The sequence below is a fragment of the Balearica regulorum genome, chromosome 3 (genome assembly GCF_011004875.1).
Source record: "Balearica regulorum gibbericeps isolate bBalReg1 chromosome 3, bBalReg1.pri, whole genome shotgun sequence".
NCBI lineage: Eukaryota > Metazoa > Chordata > Aves > Gruiformes > Gruidae > Balearica > Balearica regulorum.
The window spans coordinates 91,492,831-91,516,219 of NC_046186.1; the positions used below are offsets into that span (position 1 = coordinate 91,492,831).

The following is a 23,389-nucleotide window of genomic DNA, read 5'->3' on the forward strand; positions in this document are numbered from 1 at the left end:
GGCAGGACAACTGTGCCACAATCTGGGTTTGCATTCTTGAGGGAAGTAATGGAGATATTCATCCAGAACAAGTAGCTGAGCAACCTGATCTAATTGGATCTGCTGAGGGCAGGAGGTTGGTGTCCAGAGGTCCCTTCCAACCTAAATTATTTTATGATTCTCTGATACACTGTTTCTGGGCTTGTATTTGTTTTATTTGATAAAGGTACATCATCCATCCATGTATTAAAAAAATAATCTTTCTGATGAAGCCCCAGTCCCCTCTCCCAGGTCTTCCTCCTGGCTGAGGGCTCACTCCTTTGTCTGCTCTCTTCACACCATCTTGAACCCAGCTCTGCAACCCTACAGGCCAGTAGGAGGGTTTGGGTTGTGGGGATTTTTACCCCACCACTTATCCCTCTGTGCTCATGAGGAGGCATAGAAGGCCCTGACCCTGGCAGAGAGACGCTGACTGCTGCAGACTGGACCAGCACAGGCAGGAGCAGACCTAGCACAAAGGCTCAGTGGCCTGGCCATCTTGCCTCTCGGCCATGCTTTAGCAACGGTGGAGAAGGCAGTACCGTATCTGCTTCCTGTGGTCATCCCAGGCTCGGCAGCCTGTCCTCATATCCGCTGTGGGGAGCTTAGCCTTTGCTGTATCAAGAAATGCTATAATGGCTGATTTGAGGGTAGTGCCATCTGCCTGCCTTGGAGTGACTGGGAGAGGAAAGGAGGATCTGGATCGTGTATTGCTCCTGAACCAGCTGCAGCATGTCTCCAGCCTTGGCCATCTCCATTTTCACCTAGGAGGGCATATGAGAAGGACCAGCTCAGGCCCAGAGGACCCCAGAATGGAGCAGGCCATCCTCCTCCTCATCAGCAAATGGTGAGGCAGAAGTGCATGCTGGAGAGGGGAAGGAGCTTGGTCATTTGTGGCCGGACTAGAAAGGATGGCTTGGTAAGCAGGAGAAGACCCCTGGATCATCAGGAGGAAAGTACAGAACGTGTTTGTAACCCCAAGTCTGACAGCAAAAGAAGGGAGCATCACCCAGGGCAGAAGAAGGGCAGGAGGAGGCCCCAAATGATCTCCAGAGTCTCTTTGAACTGGCTTACAGAACCACAAGGCTAGGGAGCTAGGGTGTTTGCTCGCTCCCTAGGGACATGGCATCTGAAATGACAGCCTCCAGAAACAGCCGGGAGCCACCCCATCCAGTGCCGGGGCAGGGAGGCCTGTGTAGCCATGACTGTCGCGAAGGCCCCAGAAGAAACATCCCAACGCCAGCGGAAACAAGGACAAAGCCCCTTCCAGTAGTCCAAGAGAGGAGTTATAAAGGGCCTGGCAGAATTTGGGCTTGCATGAAGGCCATGCCCTCCTCCAGCACTACCTGTCCTGTTTCTGAGACCTCATGCCGGACAATACTGGCACTGTGTGGCACGGGCTCCCGCAAGCAGCATGTCACTGCTCCCCTGCAGGGCTGGCCTGACACAGCCCTGCTTTCAGATGCCCGTGGGTGCCGGCTGTGCCGGCCGGGTGGGAGACAGCTCAGAGCCAGGCGGGGCCATCACACCAATGCTCGACACCCAGTGGTTTTGCTGACACGTTCACTGCCCTGGGAGCCGTTCCCCACTGCCTGGCTTGTGCTGGCGCAGCTCCCCACGGTGCAGTTCGAGGGCTTTGCCGGCACGATGACCTGCCAGGGCCCGGCTCAGAGTCCTTGCAGATCACAGCTCCGTTGTCTTCCTGGGCTCAATCAGGATGGTGTTGAGCATGCCCACCTGGCACTCCTGGTCTTGGAGCTTCCTTGCAGCCTGCGAAGGGCTTTGGCACCAGTTCGACCTCTGACGGCCCCTCTGCCAGTTCCTCAGCATTAGCAGGACGGTGATGAGGACCAGCACTGCCGTGAGCACCCCGAACACCAGCACTGTCACCAGCTGGGCTTCGCTCAGCCCTGAGTCCCTCTGGGTCACCACCTCCTTCACAGAGATTTTCAACAACCCTCCCCCCGGCTCTTTCTCGCTGTGGTTGGCCACGCGCCGCCCCGTGACCGCAGTCCTGACAGGCTCCGGCTGCGTCACCCCCGGCATCTCGCTGGTGGTGCTTTTCACCACCCCGCTGTTCTCATGGTTCGCAGGGTGGTAGGGAGGAGCCCAGGTGGGCTCGGGGACGGAGATCTCACAGGTTTTGCCAGTAAAACGGTCAGGACACAAGCAGTCATAGTCATTGATGCGGTCGTAGCACTTTGCCCCATTTTTGCATGGCTGGCTGGCACAGTCATTGATGTTGATGGTGCAGAAACGCCCTTCAAAGCCCACCTGGCACTGGCAGGAGAAGCGGTTGATCCCATCGTGGCAGGTGGCACCATTGGCACAGGGACGCATCAGGCAGTCGTCCACGTCATTCTCACAGAGAGCGCCTACGAAGCCAGCGAGGCACCGGCAGGTGAAGTTGCTGGCAAAGCCGTTTTCATCTTGACACTGCCCCCCATTCTTGCACGGAGACCTGTGTGGAGAAAGCAAGGACAGGTCATGGCCCTGGAGAGCAAGCAGCTTTCCCTGCCCCAGGGAGGAAGACACACACTGTGGATTGCATGGCCAGTGAGCCTGGCACCGGCTCTCTCCATGGGGGCAGCTCTCTCAAGGAGAAGATGGGGCAGGAGTTTCTGCCTCCCCAAGTGAGAGGCTGTGGGACTTCCTCAAAGGCTGTGGCTGTGCACAGACCCACCACCCATCAGGGAGGGTCTTCAGCCAAATCATCTGAAGAGGATACATGCCCTCCTGATGCTCCCCAAAGGCATGATAGGTGTCAGCTCATCACACCTACAGCAGCAAGTGACAGGAATCCGTTCAGATCGCAACAAATACTTTGTCCCGGTGGGATTGTGCGGTGCACACAGCTAAACCAAAGCCAAAGATGGTTTTGGCTTAACTCCATTAGCACATGGAAATCCACAGATAACGAGCCAAGCTGGGCCACTGCTTGGCAGTGCATGACCCAAAGCTAATGCTGTCTGTAATCTCACTGCCCTCACTGCCATGTCTCACCCTGCCTTCTCACATGGCCCCGTCTTCATCTCACAGTCCTTCCCATGAAAGCCTTCTGGACACAGGCAGGAATATTCCCCATCTCGATCGTAGATACACTGAGCCCCATTCTGGCATGGGGATTGGTGTTCGCAGATGTGTATGTCTGAGGGGGGAAAAAAAGGTGGGAATGAGTGAGAAAAGAGGACTGATCTGGCCAATTCAGTTCAAACACAGCCCGTCAAACCCAGTAGGGAAGGAGAAATGGCAGGAGTTTCTCCCGCCTCTCCTCCAACAGGCATCTGCAGCAACAGAAGTGCGGTGCCTACATAGTACCTCCCAGCTATGGTCTGCAAAATGCATTGGTTTAGGGGTGCAGAGAAAGCAAATTGTCCTGCAAATCTGCACAACATGAAGATGCTGTGCGTGGCATCTGGCCGGCCAGTGCAGACCCCTGGCACAGAGGAGCTTCTGAGGCCAGAGGAAGGAAGTCCGCTGGCCACCTGCCAAAGGCAGGAAGCCCTGGGGGAAGCAGGAGGTGCTGCCCAGAGCCCAGTCGTGGCATGGGAAAGGCAATGAGTTCATCTGCTCCATTTCCTGAGGCTGGCCAGTGTCATGGCAGCTCTTGCCATGCAGCCAGTGAATGGGTGCCGGCAGCCTGACCTCTTCTGCAGGAAGAGGATGGTCCTAGCTGTGGCAGCCAGGCAACGTCCCATCTCCCAGGTAGCCCAAGCAGCACCACCACCCGGGTGGCTTCTGGCTATGCTGGCTCACCGCTTCGTGCAGGGTGTGCTGGGCTTCTGCCCTCAGCACCGGAGGCTGCAATGTCCAGCCTGTGACTCACCTTTGTCACAGAACTTGCCGGCCCAGCCGGTGTGACAGATGCACTGCCAAGGCTGGTGGCATGTCCCGTGGAGACACCCCGGCATACGCACGCACTCCTCGCAGTACTCGCCTTCCCAGCCTGGATCGCACCTGCAGGAGGACAGGGCATGGCAGCGTGATAAAACCCAAGCAGGGGCTGCAGAAAAGCTCACTGCTTGCCGTGCAGGGTTCCCCGCACATACAGCAGTGCTGGGAAACCCTCCCAAAGCCCCCCATGAATCTACTGGCTCACTCCTCCAGAGGAGATCAGTACTGGCATCTCATCTTTCCAAAGATGCAAGCAGACAGAGTGGGAGCAGACTCACCCTCTGCAACCAGGGAGGGTAAGGGAGCAGTAACAGAGCTCAGCAGCTTCGTTTTTAGTGCCCGTGTCCCACTGTTCTCCTCCAGCCAACTGCTCTGTACACACCACTGCCTTAGCTCAGCAATTCCTGCGCCTCCCTCATCGCACAGCCAGTCTGACAGGCAGAGAAGAGCCTCATCCCTAACCCTGAACTCCCTGAGGGCCCCTGAGGCCCAAGTGTCTTATTGAGCCCCTTTGCATTATAATGTGTGTCATTTTTTTGTTTGAAGTGCACTGTAATCCAGCTGCGAAACCTTGCTTGCCATGGCTGGCATATGGAATAGACATCAGCCAGCTCACAAGGGCAGTATGATGGGAAAACCTGCAGCACACAACGAGCCTTCTGGCCCCAGAAGAGCAGGGCACAGGCGATGGCTAAGTAAAGCCAAGCTGCGTTGCTCCAGTGGCTTCCCACAGACCTGCCAGCTCCAAGGGGGAAAGCAAGTGATAACGAGAGCTGAGTGGAGGTGGCACCAGCCGCAACAAAAGCTATACAGAAACCAGCACAAAATTTAACCAAACTAAACCAACATGGTTTCTAGAGTGAGCAAAGGGGTTCATTTTCATGGCTGGGGCTCATTTCAGTGGGATGTGTGGTGACTGCAGCTTTGCCAGGTTGGTCTGAGGCTGCACTTTCACACCTGGACTGGCTATTGTCACTGCAAGTTGTTCCAAACAAATAAGGAAAATGATTTTTTAAAAATAATTACATTAATTAGAGGCTTTTTGATGGGAATGGAAGCAATACCATGTGCCTGATAGAGTCTGGGGAAATGCATTCATACCTGGACAACCATGAGCTTACAGAGGGCTGCAGGAACCCCTACTGCCCAGTACCTGCATGGAGCAGGCACCATCAACTCTTCCCCTTCTCTAAAAGGGAGATGGCCAACCTAAAAACTGCCAGGGAGGGGGCCAGGTAAGTGGCCAAGTCTCTCTGAGTTTGGGGTGATTTCAATGGGGTACTGCCAAGCTGCTGAAGGGTTCAGCAAATGCTCTGGAGGCCTGAAATCTGGAGCAGCAACTTATGCGTGCCTCCACCAGAAAGACCTGCAGCTGGGCCACCCACCACATGGAGAAGCACGGTGTCTTTGGCCAGGACTTCGCAGCACTGAGCTCCCCTGACCAGCCACAGCCACTGAAAGGGCTCAGGGAGGAGCGAGCTCTTTGCAGCTGCAACTGGGGGCCCAGAAAAACCAGACCTGGACGCTCTGTGATGCAGTGGTCAGTGCAGTTATTGTCACCACCAGGCCACATCTGCTCCATTAGGCAAGAACATGTGGCCCAGGCATGGTGTGACACTGGGGGCTGTGCTGTGAAAGTGGGCTGAGGATGCCCCAGTGAGAACGGGGCGGCAGTGGGCAGTCTGTTCCCTTGCAGCACAGGTGTCCGGGCCAGCCCGAAGCAGCCTGCTCCTCCGAGGGCTGCCCTGCAGGACAGGGGCTCCAGGCAGCCCTATGCTGGGACGAGAGGCAGTGTCTGGGGCCATGGCAGACCAGGACAACCACATGGTTGCTTCCCACATGGGTGCAAGGTCAGGCTCTGAGCTTTGCCCCTGCAGGATCTGGGCACCAGCTGGAGCTGGGATGCCGGGGATCACACACGCACTCCTGCTGCGGTAGCCTGCAGCTCGCTGGTGAGCTCTTTATGAAAACACCTGGAGATCTACACTACAGCCCAGGCTTCTGAGAGGGGACTCCTGATGCCCTCAGACATTTATGTGCACACTGACAGCTCTTGTCTTCCACGCCGCCAGGGAGAGCATCTGCATCTCAACCAGCGAGGAGGCCAAGTAAGCTGGCCAACCCCCAAGCCTGCCCTGCTGCCTGATGACTTTCCCCATTGTATCTGAGCCTGAAGGCTGCCTCCCATCGTCCAGGCACGGCTGGGCTGTCCTAAGCTCCTGTCTAGACAAAAAACAGCTCAGCAGAATGACATCGGTCAGCATGTGGGGGGCGGGGGGAAGGACCCTGGAAGCACTGGAGCAAAGGCTGGAGGGGACCAGCCAGAGGCTGAGAGATCAAAATCTCCGACTCCAGAGGATGTCAGGTAAAAAGAGAGCAGAGTCATCGATTCCAGGTGTGGGTGAGCAGAGGAGGCGCTTCAACTCAGGGCAGGGGTGTAGGCACCGGGGACACAGCATCAAGGGAGGGAGAGCAGTTACAGTCAGGGGCAGCAGGAGCGGAGAGCCAAGGACAAGCCGTACCTGCACTTCCCATCCTGGTCACAGCAGCCGTGGGCAAGATTACATCGCTCACTGCAGTCATCACCTGCAAGGCAGGAGACGGATGGTGTTGGGTTAAGCAGAGACCACAGATGACTCCAGATCTGCCCATGGCCCTGCTGGCTCACAGCTGTTTCTTCCTTCTGACGCACTTAGTCTGCCCTTCCCCAGAACAGTAAGGTGGGGAACTTTCTGTCCAATAGCTGGATGCCACACAAGGGATGAGGATTTCACAGTCACCCAAGCAGCAATAACACTGCCTTTATTGAGAAATGGGACCCTGCTTCAAAACTACTTGGTATTTGATCATCTTCCCCACCCTCTCTTAGATTATGGGCCCTTCTGGGCAAGAGTTGGGGTTGCCCATGCATTAAGACAACCTGTGTAATAGGGCCTGACCCACCTGGGACCTTGGTTGCACTGTCATGCAGGAAGTATGATGTGAAAGCTCAGGGCCAGGTACTGCGAGGCGCACAAAAGAACAGAGGGTGGAAATGGAAATAATGGCTCTTTTTTATCTCCCAGGATGTTCCCATCCCCATTGGCATGGAGCGGTCTAGTTGGGGCTCCTGTCCTCTGCCAGGACCCAGCTGCCAGCACTCCCCCTCCATCGTGGGGAGGTAGGACTGGGCATCACACGGGGCCAGGTATCCAGTTCTGTTTATTTATTTAAAGGCCACAGAAGCTGTAACTGAGCCATGGCCTTGCCATGCTACTTTTCATCCCCTCCTCAGCACTGGCCTGCTTTCTCCAGCCAGGTGTCCCCTTTCATCTCCCCATACCCCTCTCATCCATCACCTGCTTGTATCTTAGCCCCACGGGGAGATGGCTCGCTTTGACTCCACAGGCAGTAGGGCTAGAGCAAATGTCAGGAGGCAGGGGGCTTCTCCAGGAGCCCATCATGATCCCAAGCCAGACCCAGGAGATGAACGCCCTTACCTGACTGAGCCCCTCCATCCTGGCCTGGGGCAGGTTAAAGCCCCCATACCAAGAGGCGTGCTCAGGCTTTCCTCAAGCCATGCGATGTGCTGCCTAGGAAGCAAGCAGGGGGAGAAATCTCCATCTGCGTGCATGTGTTTTTGCTGCAGTGAGGTGGCTGGTCCCGCTGCTTGGGATAAGAGACTCCCAAAACAAGCCACTGTGGAGCTGGAACAGCATCCTGGGACTGCTCAGCCCAAGCCTGGGTATTGTTACCTTTCCTATTTGTAACCATCTCTCCTGGCAAATGGCTTTGGGAATTTATCACTTATCCAGAAAAGGAGGAGAGCAAACTAATCTTTCGGCAGGGATTTTGTCTCATGGGATCCAGGATTAGCCGTTCAGTTTTGGGATCTTCTTTCCCACTTGCCTGGCCTCTCTGAACACGCCCATCGGTTCAGGGACCCATACACCCTAACTGTAAGGGACAGAGCTGCGGGACCTCTCACTGCTGGTCTGCTCAGGCATTGTCAGCCCTGCGGGCACCAGAGCGGGGGTCTCTACAGTTGCCACCAGTCACCACCCCCCAGGTGCTGGATGACTGAGCAGCATTTTCTGGTCCTCCAGGTCAGGCCAACTCTATTTTGCATGGAGACTTCAGCAATGCCAAGGGCGTGTTTGGAAAGACGGATATAAGAAAGAAGGCCCCATATCTACATAGGCTCACCTTGGGCAAGCTGGTGATGGGCCAAGAGGATCCAAACCAAGGACATGAGCTGGAGACAGAAGCTCCTGAGCATGGTCAGTGTGGCCCCACCGAGATGAACACCTACAGAGAGAAAAAGAGCAAGCTCAGAAAAATCCCCTGGCTGACTCCGCAGCTTCACTTCACGCATCCCTTCCTCTCTGTGCTACCTGGCAGTTTTGAGTTGAAACATCAGGTTTGTACGGACTTGTCACCGCACTCCTCTCTGTCCTTCCAGGCTCCTTCCTTTAAGGCAACGTTGGAGCACTAAGAATCAAAAAACCTTTTAAAATGTGAGTACGGGAAAACTGAGCATGCACACTCAATCCTGAGCGTGTAATAGCTCAGGCTGTTACTTTGCACCTTGGAGCACCTGTCCCTGCTAGCTGCTGTCAAGAGAGCAGAAACCTCCAGAAATACCAGCCCAGCTGTGGGGATCTTCATCTTCCCTCCCTAGGACTGGGGGGCTTCAGCTTTGTGCTAAGCAACGTCCCTCCGCGCATGTTTGAATGAATAGATGGGCTGAGTCTTTTTACAGCGCTCAGGCTGCTTTTCAAGGAGGGCGAGGAGTTGAGTGGATCTAGCAGACAAGCAGGCAGTAAACGACAGCCCTATTCCATTTTCCAAGCAAGGGAGTGAAGCGATAGGCACTAGACCTGGGCTGCAGCCCTGGGTAGGAAAGGCAAACGCGCACCTCACGCTAGGTGCAATCCTTTTCCTCGGCTGTCCTGCAGAGAGCCCTGTCAGCCCAGGGTTCCTGCATCCATCTATTTTCCGACCGCATTCTGCCCTCTTGAAGTAACATTAAATACTTTCCAAAAATGCTTCATTCCCTCCCAGCCTTCTGGGGTAGTTAAGGGCAGGAAATTCGAGGGTGATATCATAAATATATTACTATAATGAGATGGGAGGGGTTAAACAGTTCAGTTAGGAGAGTGGTGAAGGTATGGAGCAGGCTCCATCCAGCCGCGTGGGTGTGATGGACAGGGGCCATTCCACTTTCAGCTTGACTCTTTAGCTCGGGAAGGTTGTGTTGGGTTGAGAGTTGCATGAAAGACTACGCAGATGGGGAGAGAAGCCCTCCCACCCACCCACCCACACGCATGCTTTGCAGGAAGAGGTTTTGGGGTCCCTGCTAAGGGCTTCATCTGCCCGGACCAGACAAAATAGCCCCCCAAAAGCAATGATGTTGCTTGAAGCATCTCTCCAGCAAACCATCACTAAGGAAGGATGCAGCATTTTCAGAGGGGCTGCAGGATATTGTAGTCACTGACCCAGCCAAATCCCAGCCTGGACCGCTGCATCCTCCCTCCCCACAGTCCCCTTGTCACCATGCTCGCAGGACCCTCCTTCGCCTCCTGCCCCAAAACACTGGGTAGTGGCCAACAGCTGCTGCATTTCAGGGGAGGGTGAAGCAATTCCTACGAAACTTATAAAATAATTTAGGGCTGAACTGTTGGTATCCTGTTCCCTCAGGGCTGTGAGGAGCTCAACCTCCGTCCACGTGTAATTGCAAAGGTCGTTTCCCCCACGGCTCCCCACAGCCTCCTCACTCGAGGCACAGCCTCTCAGACCTCCTGACCTATCTGCCCCACGGGCGCTGCTCCCAGCTCCCACCCAGGGGCAGCCCCAGACCCCAGCAAGGAATCGGGGGCATCCGGGGGGGGGGGCAGCCAGTACCCAAGGGAGGTGTGAGCAGCACCTGGGCAGGCCTGGCTTTGGGTAACAGGGACACAGGGGAGGCAGCTCCCTTCATCCCACTCCTCAGCTACCGCCTGGCTGGGTTGGGGGCTACCAGCCCCTCAGGGGCTGTGGGCTATTAGGGACGCCCCAGAGGGCTACTAACCTCCCCCTTGGGGGCATTAGGGACCTCCGTACGGTTAGGGGCTACCAGGGACAACCCCAGGAGGTGGGCTATCAGGCACTGCCTCTAGTCTGGGGGCTATCAGGGACCCCTCCAGGCTGGGGATCCGGGGGCTGGGGTGGGAACCCGTAGGATGCCGCGCCGCTGCGGCTCGCCGCTCCTGCCCTCCCCCCGCTGGGGCTTTGGGACCACCCCAAGCCCCCAGAGCCCCGAGGAGGGGCACGGCCACGGGGGTGCCCGTCTTCCCTCCCACCCCCGGCCGGCCGGAGGGGACGCTCCGCGGACCCCCACACCGCCCCGGCCCCACCGGTTCCCCTGCGGCCGGGGCGGCGGCGGCGGCGGCGGTGGGGTGGCCCGGGGGTGGGGGGGGGGAGAAGCTGCTGGTCCCCACCACGCGCTGCCTCCCTTCCCCCGCCCCCCCTGCTCACCTCGGCGACGCGGCGGGTCGTGGGGCTATCGCGGGGCGCGGCGGCGGGGGGCGGCCATGCCCGGCGCGGCGGCGGCGGGGCTGGGGAGGCGCGGGGCTGCGGAGGGAGCTGCCGCCGCGTGTGCCGCGCCGCTCCGCCCGCCCGCCGCCGCCGCCGCCGCCGTGCAGCCCCGGCCGCCTGCCAGCGGCTGCGTGTGCCTGCACATCCCCGCTCCCTCCCCGGGACATCCCGCCTCCCGCCGCCCCAAACCGCAGGCAGCCCCCGGCCCGGCCCGCCCTGCCCGCTCACCCCTGCCCTGCTCCCGCCGCCGGGGGCGGGGGGGGGGGGGGGGGGGGGGGGGGGCAGCACGGCCCCACGCGGGCCCTCCCGCCCCAGGGGGGGGCTGCGTCTGCGAGGGTCACCGGTGCCGTCCGCCAGCACCGGCCCGCAGAGGATGGAGCGCTGCCCCGGGCTGGGGGTGCCCCCCTGGGCACGGCCCTACTGGGGAACCCCCCGCCCGGGGCTCGGGGGGGGGGGGGTGCAGCGCTCGCCCCCGTAGCGGTTGCACACACAGGCTTGGGTAGGGGCTCCGGCCCGCTGCTGCCACCTCCCGCGGGGCACCTCTGCCTCGCACCATGGTTCCTCTCTCAGAAATAGGTTTGGGATGCTCCGAGCTCTCATTTCGCTCAGATTATCCAAAATAAGCGAAAATGCCTCCTGCAGCCCCTCCCTGCTAGCTTCAGGGGCCACTAACACACCTCCAGTGGCAAACCATAAGGTTAAGAAGCCCCACCCTTAAAGTAGAGGTGAAATATGGAGTGGTCACCCCCACAAGAAAGAAGCCATCCAGCAAAGCTGTGGTCCCTGGCACTTGCTGCTGTTCACAAGTCGTGGACACCTGCGCCTCAGTTAACAATAAGATAACCCTGGGAGAGGGGCTGTGCTGCCACTTCTTTGGGAGGAACAGCTGCCTGCTCTCCTCCTCACCTTGCGTTGCCTTTCTGCTACTTGACAAGATCGTATCTGTCATCTTCAAAGGTCCTAGCAGTCCTTAATTAGATTACAAGTTCACCTCAGCCAGCCCTCTTCTACCGCTGCGCCCCACAAGTTTTGCTATTTTCCACCAGGAAGGAAGAACCACATCCTATTAGCACTTACGTGGATGCTTCCGCATCCCATCTCATCTCACCAGACAAAGCTCACCTCATCCCTGCTCTCACCTTCTCCAGTTCCCCTGGGTCTCTGCAGTCCCTGACAGCCCCGTCAGCACCATGCACCCTGCGGCAGCCGTGGGTGGCACTGCAAGAGTCAGCGCCCCAGACAGCCCAACAGCCAGCAGCTCCATCAAAGCCCAGCTCTCTGCCAGCTCTGACTGCTCCGTCAGCTTCTTGGGTATTTATGGGACAGGTGTGCACCAGCTCTGTTCTGATATGCTTCCTGTGGTTCTCCATCCATTCTCACTCCCTGATCCTTCACGTCCAGCTCAGCCTGCTTCTGAGTCCTGGTTCACACCGTATCTGGGGCTTACAGCAAAAGGGAGAGGAGGTGGCTGAAGACAAAGCACAGCTCCTGGTACTCAGTTAAAAACCAGCCAGCCTCTCCTTCAGTCACTGCTGCTCTTAGGACCTGAGAGGATCCACCTTTCTCCTCTGACCCCCACAACACCCTGCCTTGCACTCTTTGCTCTGCCAGTCATGGTGGAGGCCAAGTTTTTACTGGCGGCACCTCCAACACTGACTGTAGGCTGCTCAGCCTCACCTTTACCTCCCCCTTGAAATCCTCCTGCCTACACTGTCTCAGATACGACACCACCTCCCACAATATCCTCACCTGCTCTTGCACTCCTCTGCTGGGATCTGCCCCGGTCCTGACTGCGCTGCGCTGCAACGCCATTGCACAACCATGCCTGGGTGCTCTTAAACCTCACTTGGTTAAACACGCCTAAGAAAACCTTCTGAATGCTGCGTGTCCCTGAACACCTTGACATCTGTAAGTATCTGTGTCCACAACACGAGCACCATGGGAGAGGGAGACGGAGTTAAGTTGCAGTCAGCGGAGCAGGACACATGGCTCGCTCGTGCCGCTTCTCTCAGAGGTGAGAGCTATGGTGCGGAGCAAGCGTCATCCAGGCTGAGGAGGTAAAGTTGTTTGCTGGAGATCTGAGTGGTGAGGCAAGGGAATGGAGAACAGAAACCAGGGTGGGATTTCAGAGTGGGGGAAATAGGCATATTTGAGGAAATGGGGTTTGGGTTTTGAGGTTTGGTTCTGTGTGCAAGTAGCAAAGACAGAAGCAGGCAGGAATGTGTAGGAGTAAAAAAACATGGGTACGGAGGAGGGGGAAGGGACCAGAAGGGAACCTCAAGCACCATGGACCTTGGGTGCAGTCCTTCCTCAGCATTGAAGGGCTCCTATCCCATCCCTGGGCTCAGTCCTGAGTCCCATGCTTGCTTTGACAGCCCCCGGGCTGCCCAGGGTGATTCAAGCAGAGCAGCTCTATTTGCAGACCCAAGAAATGGGCGTTGAGGAGGGGATTCCTGCGCTTGGCTTAGACCCTGCTCTACTGGGCTCTGATCCCTGCCATGCCATCCCTAGAGGCGTCTCAGATGGAACAGCTGCTGGGTCAGAATTAGGAAGGATTTTTTCCTAGCCATAAGAGTCCCTCCACTGCTTTTCCCTCCGGTGAAGGAAATCCCACAAAGCAGGGACCTGGAGTGGGAACGGAATGACCTGTTGCTGCAGTCTCCCCCCTCCACGCGTGCCAGCCACAGGCTCCCTCCCCTGCTGTCCTTCCAATGCACCATCACCGCTCCGGGCTGGAGGGAGGAATTACCTGTCAAAACCAGCTGGAGCTGCTTCCCTTTCTTCCGGTGTCTGGAACCTGCACCTTGGAGGCAGCTGGACATCAGGGGCAAGGAACAGATGCTGGGCTGAGGGAACAGGTGATGTCGCCTCTTCTCCTCCACTGAGGAGCCTTCCCCAGTCAAGGAGAGAAAGAAACTCTTCCCTGAGCAGAAGCCCAGAGAAACTCACCCCTTCCTGCCCACTCTAATCCCTCGAGGGAGGCAGAGGAGCCGCACAAACCAGCTGGAGAAAGACCACAAACACCTTCGAGCTGCCAACTCAAATGATCATCCTCTCTCACAGCTCTCACTCCGGGTCACCCTCTCCGCCTTATGCACGGCACCAGCCCTGGGTCTCTGGGTTAAAACAAATGTTCTCCCCCATCCCACCCCCCTTGCTTTTCCCATTCCACCCCAGCCCACAACAAACATCAGCAGCTCGCTGGCCCTGCAGCCATGTAACCCAACCCCAGCCATTGTTCCCCCTTCCCCAAGGTCTATATTTGACTCTGCAGCAGCACCGTGGCTGTGCGTATGTGTGTGTCTGTGTGTGTGTGTATGTGCGTGCTCACTGCACACGCACGCTCCGATATTTGTTCAAAGCCTCATTCCCCAGATGCCCGGGATTGCTTAGAAATAGCTTCCATGGGCAGTAGGTGTTTGTGCCTGCAGTGGGGTAGTGGAGGGGGTGGGCAAAAGAGAAGCAGGGAGAGGGTGAAGGTCGAAGGTGGAAAACCTCCTGGCTCTTCCCTCCCAATTTGCACCATCTCGATGATCTGCCGCCCTGTGAGCCATGGCTGGGTCGACAGACAGCAATGAGTACAACGGTGGGACTGGCAGCAGATCTGGGGAATAATGGAGAAAAGGCCAAGCTGTGGTCTCAAGGAATCCATCCTGTGTCGCCCTGCCCTAAGTATTGCTCTCTGGTGTCAAAATTGCAGTTCAGTCTCCAAAAGCCATTCAAACCTTCCTAGCTCTCATGGCTGAGGCCACTAGAAATGACACAAGGGAGGGAAATACCAAATTCCCTTAGCCTGGTGGCTCTGCAAGGGGTGCCTCAGTGTATGGGAGGTGCCCTGGGATTCACCCTCCTCCATTTCAGTACTACATTAAGGGTAGCCACCTTGGGCTACCCCGGGATATATTTTGTGTTTTCCAAAAGCCTCCAGGAATGCTGCGCAAGCCCAGTGTCACATTCCCTGTGACACTGGAGTCCCTGGGAACACTGCCTAGGATCAGCATGAGCCTCTTTTATTAGCATCCTTTGTGGCCTGCCGGGACACCCAGCAAAATCAGAAATAAGTGTGGTCAAAATGAGTAACAGGAATGATTGCCTTTATCCTAAACAATGATGATCTGGGGAACTTGTTGCCACTAGGTAACAAGAAAAAGCATTCATTTCAGAAATGATTAGACATTTATAGGCAGTGAGAACAAGTAGAAATTAACTCTGCAGAGCTATAAAACCTCCTGCTCCAGGGCACTGAAGATGACCTCCAGGGCATGGGGTAAGGAGCAGCTTTCCACAAGGGCAGGTTCTTCAGTAATTTTGCTCAGCGAAATGCTTGTACATTCTCCTGAGCTGTGTGGAACCAGCTCTGGGAGAGGAAGGATGCTGGGCATGAGGAGGAACCATCCACACATGCCCACTGGACAGAGAGGTGGCCCAGTGTACCTTTCCCATCACCAAGGCCAGGGAGGGATGGACTCTAGGGATGCTCTAGAGGTGCCTGTGAGATGTCCTGGACAGGTGATTCCCAGGTGGTCAGAGCCAAGCGTCAGCCTCCATCCAAGCCTCTCACCACCAGCCTGCCTTTCCGCTGCTCCAAGCCAGCTGCAGGGAGATGCTCACCATCAGGGCTGCTGCTTCCTGATGTGGGCCTGAACCCTGCACTGGCACCTGATATCCAACTGTCTGCTGGGCTGCTCCACTAAAACAGATCCTCTGAGCGTAGGAGAGTGCATGTGTCGTTGTAATGGACTTCAGCTCAGTACCCAGCAGCCTCCAAACCTGCTGTGAGGAGCTGGAAAAGTAAGCTTAAGTCACACGTTATTTTGAGATACAGGTTCCCTGAGTCCACCCTTAGTACTTCTATCCAAGACAGGACAGAACCACCAGAAAAAAACAAACAAACAAAGATTAAATCCTGGAGGCAAAAGGAGTTAGACTTGAAGAGGGAGGGAAAGAGATGGAGGTATATGGAGGGTGGCTAGAGAAAAGATGTTTTATCTTGAGCCCCCCCCAGCTCAAAAGACTGAGTCATCCTCCTTCAAAAAACCCCCATGGGTTCGTTGGGAAGGTGTAGGATCTTGTTTTGCCCTGTGGTTTCTGGATTCCCTCCACGTGTGTGTGACAGCTAATGTCAGGGCTCTCCCAAGGGCACAGACTTCAGGGGGGTGTACCTGTTCCCCCTGCCTGCCTCACGCTGCCCAGAAGGGGTGTGGAAGGAGTGGAGTGGGAAGATGTCTGCCAGGCTTTCCCTTTGCTGGAACACACCCGTGGGTGCCTTGAAGCCCGTCTCCAGCCACGTCCTCTCCCTCTCCCTTTCCAGCTGGCAGCTCTAGCAATGAAACCCCTTAATCTCACCGGGAGCATCCAAGCATTTAACAGGAGTCTCTTGAAGCAAATGTTTTGAGCTGCTTTGGTGTTTGCCTCTTGCTTCTGGGTATTTACAGAGGTTGGCATATCTCGGCGTTTGCAGCAAAACCTGGCAGGAGAGCCCGTTGCAGTGAATTTCAAGGTCATTTCACAAAACTACAGCCTGTGCATAGAAAGGCTTGAACCCTGGGTGCAGAGGAGGGGAGTCCATAATTACTAGCCCCAGGGGATGTGGACGAATGTTGAGGGGGTGGCTAATTGCAGACTGACTCTCTCCTTGGCCTTCAGCAGCTCCTGCGAAGCAGGGAAGCAGTGTGCTCAGCCAAGCACCAAGTGTGTCCTAGGGAAAGGTAATTCCTCCCCGGCCTGCCTGGACCCGTCCCTATAAACAACGAGAGCTGCACGGGGAGAGCAGTGCTGCAGATCTCACAAAAAAAAAAGGTCTCTGTGAGCTGGAGACGCGTGCTAGGCACACAGAAGGGCTCCTCGGGAGACAACACACGGCCACGTGCCTCTACCTGAAAAAGCCTGCAAGTCCCTGCTCTGCCCTCGGAGAGCTTGGGGATCACGTCTTTCCCCCCCATTTGTGCACCCTGGTGAAATGCCATCCCCGACACCCCTGGCGTGCAGCGACCTCCCCTTGCACGTGGGCGAGCGCTCTGCCCCACACCCGGACGAAGCCCCATCTGCCTGTGCACGCCAGGCAGAGCCAGCGTCACGCCTAACCCCTCCGCCACCTCCCCAGTGAGAGAGATATCCTCCCCCTTCCTCTCCACATACTTTTAACTCGGATCATTTCAAACACTTTATTAGCATGACAAGCTAAACAAGTTTTGACAAAGAGGAAGGGAGGTAGAGCCCCTTGAGTCTGAGGCTGACATTGTGACTCCAGCCTTTGCCTCCCGTGGGGTTTTGCCTTGCATTGGGAGCAGCCGTCTTGCCCCTCGGACACATGTGCCATTTCCCTCCACTCCTTCACCAGGCTAAATCGCTGGCATGTGAGGATGACCACTGCTCAGTCTCTGCTGTGTGGCAGCACCCATGCTGATTTAGCACCCACTGGGGCAAAGGCTTTACAGGGAGCGTTGGCGGGGCTTGGGTGAGGCTGCGGGAGGAGAAACTGCAGTGCTGGGGCAACTCCTCCTGCGGGGAGCTCACCCCAGGGAGCAGTGGTAAGCGTGGCGTGGGTTCCAGCTGGGAACAGGCTGTTTCTGGCGGAATACCCTGTGTAACATCACAGACTGGTACCCTGTCCCTTGTAGAGCCCTGGATAAGTTAGAGGCACCTGTACAGGGCTCAGTGCAAGAGCTGGGACTGGTTCACCGGGTGAACGTGGCATGGAGCTGGCGGTGAGCAGAGGGATGAGAGGGATGCCACAACCAACTACTTGAGGCCAGGAGACCCCAATTTCTGCTGCCTGCCCCTGGGAGTGACGCAGTTGTTGCAAGGAGAGTGCAGAGAGTACAAATCCACCGCTGCCAGCCTCTGTGCTCCCTGCCCTGCAATGAAAGACTGCACTAGGGACAGGGCAAGAGGCAAGAGCCAGCTGTTGCTGCACTGTTTTATGGCTAGTTAGAAATGGCCAGTAGAGGTCACTGATATCTATTTTATTTATTTTATTTTTATACATACGCATTTATAAATACACGAAACATGCATAGGCAGCAATTGTAATGGGGAAGTGTTGATGTGCAATGTATTCATCAGGTGTACAGGTCGAGGGAAAGTGCCCCTATGTACGTTTGAAATACCAGTCTGATCTGGGCATCCATCTCTGCTCAAACTCCATGATGGCATGAAACCACCGAGGCGTGCCAAGTGCCAGGGTACTGCAATGGTGGTTTTCTGGCATTCTCCAGTTCTGCTTTCATCCTCCATCCTATATTTGTAGAGGTGCTTTGAGAGAGATTCAAGAGACTCAGAGATTCAAGTCCTGGAGGCAGGGTATTGTGTCTGCTTGTCTTTCTGTGCAGTGCCCAGCACAATTACATCCCAACTGCGATGGGTGCCTTTAGGCAGTCCCATACACAAACAGCACTTTGGGTTGGGATGGGTCAGCACGGTCCTGTTCTTCAGCTGTTGCTGGGGATCCTGACAGCAAAGTGTTTGCTTGTGAAAAAACTCCAGTTTTTTGAGGGTTGTGTCTTTGTGTTAAAATTGAGCCCCAACCCTCACTCTTATGTAGCAGGAGGGACTGAATTACACATGGGTGTTGTTAGCAACTGTTTTACTGGTGGGTTGTATTTTTCTGGTAGGTGCATGCTCCAGGCATTCTGGCAGAATGTGTTTGGCTGACCAATTCTGCATCCACAGACTTGTTTGGCGGTCCCAGGCTGGCTGTGCTTCACTGATCTTATTGTTCCCGAGATGCTGTTGGTTTTGGGCACTGAGCTCCTCTTGTACTGGAATATCCCAGAGTGCAAGCTCTGCTCAAAATATGTCTTGGGTTTTTTGGGTTTGATGGGCTCAGCCCATCCATGAAACAACTTCTGCCTCTGAGGGTTTCCCAGCTGAGGTCTACTGGGGAATCCTCTGTGCAGCTGGAGCCAGAGAAGTAGCGGAGGACGCAAGTGTTTCCTAAGAGTCCCTTCAGGACTGCAGCATCCAAGCAGGAGGAAATGAAACTTCACGCAACTCTCAGGCGGGTGACAGCCTCCAAGCTGGCCACCAAAGGGTGGTCCGGCACCCGCCATCTTCCCTGCTTGACCTGGGTTGGTGGGGAACTTACAAGGACCAAGCCTGCACTGCCTTCTTCTGGTGGGGAGACATTATTTCCAGTGTTTCCTTCTTCACCAGCCAAGACCATAGGCACTTTACAGGGATTTGTGCCTCCACGGGGTGGCACCTGCCCCTCCGGGGGTTCCTTTTATACAGTTACAGGGGTCTATATAAAGTGCTGCCAGCTGGAAAGTATTTTGAAGAGATTCCTCCCTGCTCTTCACTAAGGGTCATAAATTCAGCTGGTATTTGAGAGAATCTCAAATGTACTTCCCGGACTGTTTGCTGAGGGCTTTACATCCGCCAGAGGCCCCTTAAAATAAAAGGGTTATTGGGAGTCAAGTGTTAGATTACCTGGTGCTTGTTAATTGAACTTCAGAGGCTTTAGCGAGCAACTGGCTCTAGCAGGGAGCAGCACTTTGGTATTAATGGTGTTATATAAATGAATATAATGTAACCTAACGTCATGCTTCCGCATCATGTCACATCTCTGGGCTCAGGGCAGCAGTGATACCAGCTTACAAGCATACCGGACACAGGAAAAGGCAGGGTGAATGTGTGTGGAGAGAGAGGGAGAGGGATGGGGAATCAAGGCCTTTGGGATCTGAGGAAAGTGTTTTTCAGTTCTCAGAGCAGATGACTGGTGTTCAGGCATCCTGAGTTCAGTTCCTGTCTCCCTTTGGATGTCTGACCTTGGGATCTGGTTTTGAGAAGAGTTAAGTTTAATGGAAGCAGTAAATGCTGAGATCATCTGAAAATCAAGCTTTCTTCTTCCTGCAGGGCTTATTTCACCTCGACTTGCAAAAAAGCTTGGAGATCCTACTCTGAAAGGTCACACAAAGAAAGCAAAGGACTCTAATCATTGCTGCCATCAGTGCGCACCCACAGAAACCTGAACAGACCACAACTGTGAAGGCTCCAAGGCAGCAAGTCCTGGTGGAAATGAGAAACCTCATCAGCTATGAAAATTTCATCAGCTGGCGCTGTGGAAGCAAGAATCTGGAAGTGCGGAGCAGATGGGCAGCCTGGATTCTTGGGGCCATTGTCCTTCTGCTTGTTATCTGACTCCGGCACAGGGAGGATTTGGAGAATTTATGGGGGCACAAGTATCGAAGGCTTTCTTGAAATATCCCTGGCTGACGCGTGGCACGGTACAGACGGCACTTGCTGGGTGCGCAGCAGACGTTTTTGCACAATATTCCCAAGGTCATGGAAGTGGTGTCCTGCTGAGCACCTGTCTTTTATTGTGTAAGAGAAGGGACCATTCAGACAGAGTTTGCAGTGCTGTGAGCGTGGTACTACCTGAACGCAAACGTGAAGGCTTTGTAAATGTAGTACATTGGGGAACATCTTCCAAATATTATCAGGACTTTTCTCGGACCACGCAAATTTCCCCTGAGTAAGCTCCGTTATTTACCACGTGAATATCAACTCAGGACATGTTTGTAAAAGAAAGGATAATAGGGAAGGGGGGAGTGGGGTGGAGGGTGAGTAAGGCTATGTACCAGGTGTGAGAGGCAATGGACAAAGCACCTGTGTGAGCTCTGAGCAGAATAAATGGGGTGATTTGGTTCAAAATTAAAATGTATTGACTTCTTGAAGTCCCAAGGCTAGAACAATAGAGTGGATGATTTTGCAAATAAATATCAAAGTGTGTTACCCAAGCTGTGTCCAGGTTTGACTGGTTCTTGTCCACCTTTGACTGCTACACACCGTCCTCGGCCCCTCTCCTTTAAGAAGCAGGCAGTTGGCCTTGGGGGGGGTTTAGGTGGATTTTTCCATTCACTGCTCTCCCCCTCTCCCTCCTTCCCCACCTGGCCCCACGGGTGGGGTTACAGAGCGCCAGGGTGTTTCTCAGGGACTGAGGGAGGTAACAAGGGGAAGGAGCTGATCCTGGACACTGCCTCCTGGTGAGTTGTCCTGGCTGGCAAAGACCTGAAGAGGGCAGATCACCTGCAGTTACTGTGAGCCCACTTTGGGGTCCTGAGCGCACCCACAGGCTCTAAGTGCCATAACCTATACTGTGTTTTGTTCTGTCATCTTCACCAGCTCAGCGGTTGATCTGCCTCTTTTCAAGGTCTGCTCTGACAGGGGACAACCCCACAACCTCGGAAGCAGCCGGTGAGGTGACCAAGGGCTGCAGCCAGCTGCTCTGCTGGAGCCTCCAGAAGCAAAGGCAGGGGCGGGTTCTGCATCCTTCCCAGGCCGGGAGAGAGGCCTCGGCCAGGGCCGCGCAGCGAAGGGCAGCTCACAGCCTGTCAGCCCCCCTAAGTTCCTAAATCCAAAGGCAGACCTCTCAACCCTGCCGGTTTCCTGCCCCAGGGCACGTCGGTGCCGGGTTGTTGGACCATCCCCGTGCCCTCGCTGCTACTTTTTGAGCCGGCTCGTCTCATCAGGGAGATTTATTGAATATGAAGCCTGGCAAAGCTTTCTCAGACAAACGCGGACCTGCCCGAAGCTGCCACCCGCCTCTCGCTACCACGGTCCCGGACCCCACCAGCCCGGGGAGGGTAAGAGTGCCCGGCCCGTTGGCAGCGCCGGTAGAGAAGACAGAGAGGCTCGCCTCGCCCCTGCTGAGGGGAGGGCACCGACACGGTTCCCCCCCGTCGCTGGCACTTGGGGTCGCTCGTCCCGTCCCGCCCCCCCCCCCGCGTTGCCGCGGTGACGGGAGAGACGCACCGCCCGCCCGCCGCCGCGCCTGGCCCCGCCCCCTCCCGTGCTGCCCGATGACGCAGCTGCGCTGCGGCGTGGGGATTCCGCCGGATTACCCGGCGTGCCCCGCGGCAAAATGGCGGCCTGAAGCGAGAGTGTGGGGCCGAGCCGAGCGGGGGCAAAGTTTGGGGCGGGCCCGAGGCGGGGCCGAACCGGGGCAGAACCGGCCGCAAAGTCACTGGGACCCCGGGCGGAGCCGAGCCCCACCGGGTCAGAGCCGGGCTGGGGCCCCGGGGGCGGGGAGCCGGGGAACGCGATCGGCTGGGGACCGAGCCCGGGCCCGGGCCCGGGCGGGGCCCCCCGCGCCCCCGGGCCTCGCCGGCCTTTCCAGGCCGGCTTCGGGCCGGCGCCCTGCGAGCAGGGGGCTCTCCCTGTCCCCGTGTGTGGCCCGGGGCCGGGAGGAGATGTCGGAGTCCCCCGAGGACAGCGGGTCCGGGCGGGTCGCACCGTGGGCAGGGGGAGTCAGCCGGGCGGGGTGGGCGGCAGGTGCGGGCCGGGTGCGGGAGGGTGGTAGGGCCACAGCCTCGGCCCTGGGGAAGGGGCCGTTCCCGTGAGGGAGGGTGGTAGTGCCACCGCCTCGGCCATGAGGGCATTCGGGAGCTCTTCCTGCATGGAGGGAGACCTGTGGTGGGGAGCAGAGTGGGCACGGAAGCAGCAGGCCAAACCAGGTCCAGGCAGGGTGTAGCCTTATCTGGATGATGGAGAGGTAGATGGTGTGGGGGATGAGAAAGCAGTATCTGTGCAGGGAGTGTTGCTGGAGTAGGAGCTGTGAAGTGGAACAAGTCTGGGCCAGCATGTGTGTGTTAAGGAACCAGAGTATAGCTGATAGAGGCAAAGTTGGAAGAGAGGGAGCAGCACTGCCCCGGTGCCAAACCTGGCAGGAGAGAATGGGAAATTCTCTACCAACCTGGACACCCTCTCTAGTACAAGGAATGCTTCCTACCACGGAATTAGTGAGCAGCCCCTGGGAACATGGGAAGACTTTTAAAGAAAAACAGGTGAACAGTACTGAACTGCATCTTGCTCTGGGCTTGAGCACACTGCATGGAGCAGAGTAAAAGACTGAGTCCTAATAAATAGATTTTTAGATGGGCAGGAGATTGCACTGGTAGGCATCAGTGTGTGCAGATGATATGCAAGTCTGGCAAGGCTGAGAATGACCTAGATCTGAGAGATGCCAGGTAGAGGTTGTTCACTGAAAAGAATCATCCATCAAATGTAGATAGTTCTGTGCCAGAGAAAGCTTTTCAGAGGTGTGCATCTCTCTTTTACAGATTCAGAGAAGGAACTGTGATAAAGGGCCTATGTAAGAGGAAGCAATGAATCCTTGTTGAAGAATCAGACAGCAGGTAAGAAAACCAGGAATGAGCTGATGTTGAGTCAGACTGTTGTTTTGGTCACACTACTGGAATTTTTTGAGAATATGCTGAACAACATACCTGAAAAACTGTTCCCTTCTGCGGTGTTCTTTGCATCGTAGTAGGCTTACATTGCCTGAATTGAGAGGCTGGGGTGTCAATGAAATGAGAGTGACCCTGAAGAATGCAGTAAGTGCCCCTGGGAAGAAAAGCTCAATTAAAGATGTAAGCAAATGCTCTTTACGTGCCATCCAGAGAAGCAGTCTAAAGCCTGCTCTGTCAGTGCTGAAGTAGCTGTGTTCTCTGTGTAATCACAAGAGATCTGTCCAGTCAGGATCCCAATGAAATCCTTTCTGATGATCCTGCTCTTGCAATAATTGCAATGCCAAAGATAGGTAATTCTAGTGATCCTCTGTTCTATTAGGTTATTTCTTCCACCACATTGGGTTTTTTACCTGTATTTTAACTGATCCCCTAATGGGTAGTGCAGATCTACTGCTGGCCTTTCTGTCCTCTCCTGACCTCACTGTTGAGACCCAGTTTAGAAGGGCAACTATTTGCTACTCAGCATCTGGGTCCTTTGAGATGTTCATACCTTTCACTTACTTGTTGTGCTGGTTTTGGCTGGGATAGAGTTAATTTTCTTCATAGTAGCTAGTATGAGGCTATGTTTTGAATTGGTGCTGAAAACAGTGCTAATAATATTGAGATGTTTTTGTTACTGCTGAGCAGTGCTTACACAGAGCCAAGGCCTTTTCTGCCTTTCACACTGCCCT

At 55.7% G+C, this 23,389-nt stretch overlaps 2 protein-coding genes across 6 annotated transcripts in view; one reads left to right on the plus strand and one right to left on the minus strand.

Moving 5' to 3' along the window:
• Positions 1-162: 162 nt before the first annotated feature.
• On the minus strand, positions 163-10,567 carry DLK2 (delta like non-canonical Notch ligand 2). The gene is made up of 6 exons (XM_075748913.1): positions 10,408-10,567; positions 8,098-8,199; positions 6,435-6,498; positions 3,845-3,975; positions 3,022-3,166; positions 163-2,479 (listed from the first exon to the last, which is right to left on the minus strand). Exons 2-6 carry the CDS (start codon positions 8,168-8,170, stop codon positions 1,702-1,704), a joined length of 1,191 nt encoding a protein of 396 aa, XP_075605028.1. The 5' UTR covers positions 8,171-8,199; positions 10,408-10,567; the 3' UTR covers positions 163-1,701.
• Positions 10,568-21,259: 10,692 nt separating this feature from the next.
• Positions 21,260-23,389, plus strand: part of TJAP1 (tight junction associated protein 1) — a 46,375-nt gene continuing 44,245 nt past the window's right edge. For 2 of the 5 annotated variants that reach the window (XM_075748937.1, XM_075748935.1), the window contains exons 1-2: positions 21,546-21,685; positions 22,530-22,604. The gene's annotated coding sequence lies outside the window, so the exon portion shown is untranslated. Of the gene's footprint in view, positions 21,466-21,545; positions 21,686-22,466; positions 22,605-23,389 lie in introns of those variants that run through there. The other 3 variants (XM_075748936.1, XM_075748933.1, XM_075748934.1) reach the window with 3 other exon arrangements.

Bases quoted from the DNA above. Each gene is read 5' to 3' on its own strand.
- DLK2 (XM_075748913.1), bottom strand. From the start codon at position 8,170: ATGCTCAGGAGCTTCTGTCTCCAGCTCATGTCCTTGGTTTGGATCCTC. The intron at 6,499-8,097 runs GTGAGCCTATGT...CCTGCCTTGCAG, and splicing joins CCATCACCAGCTTGCCCAAG to GTGATGACTGCAGTGAGCGA. The intron at 3,976-6,434 runs GTACGGCTTGTC...GTCCTCCTGCAG, and splicing joins GACCAGGATGGGAAGTGCAG to GTGCGATCCAGGCTGGGAAG.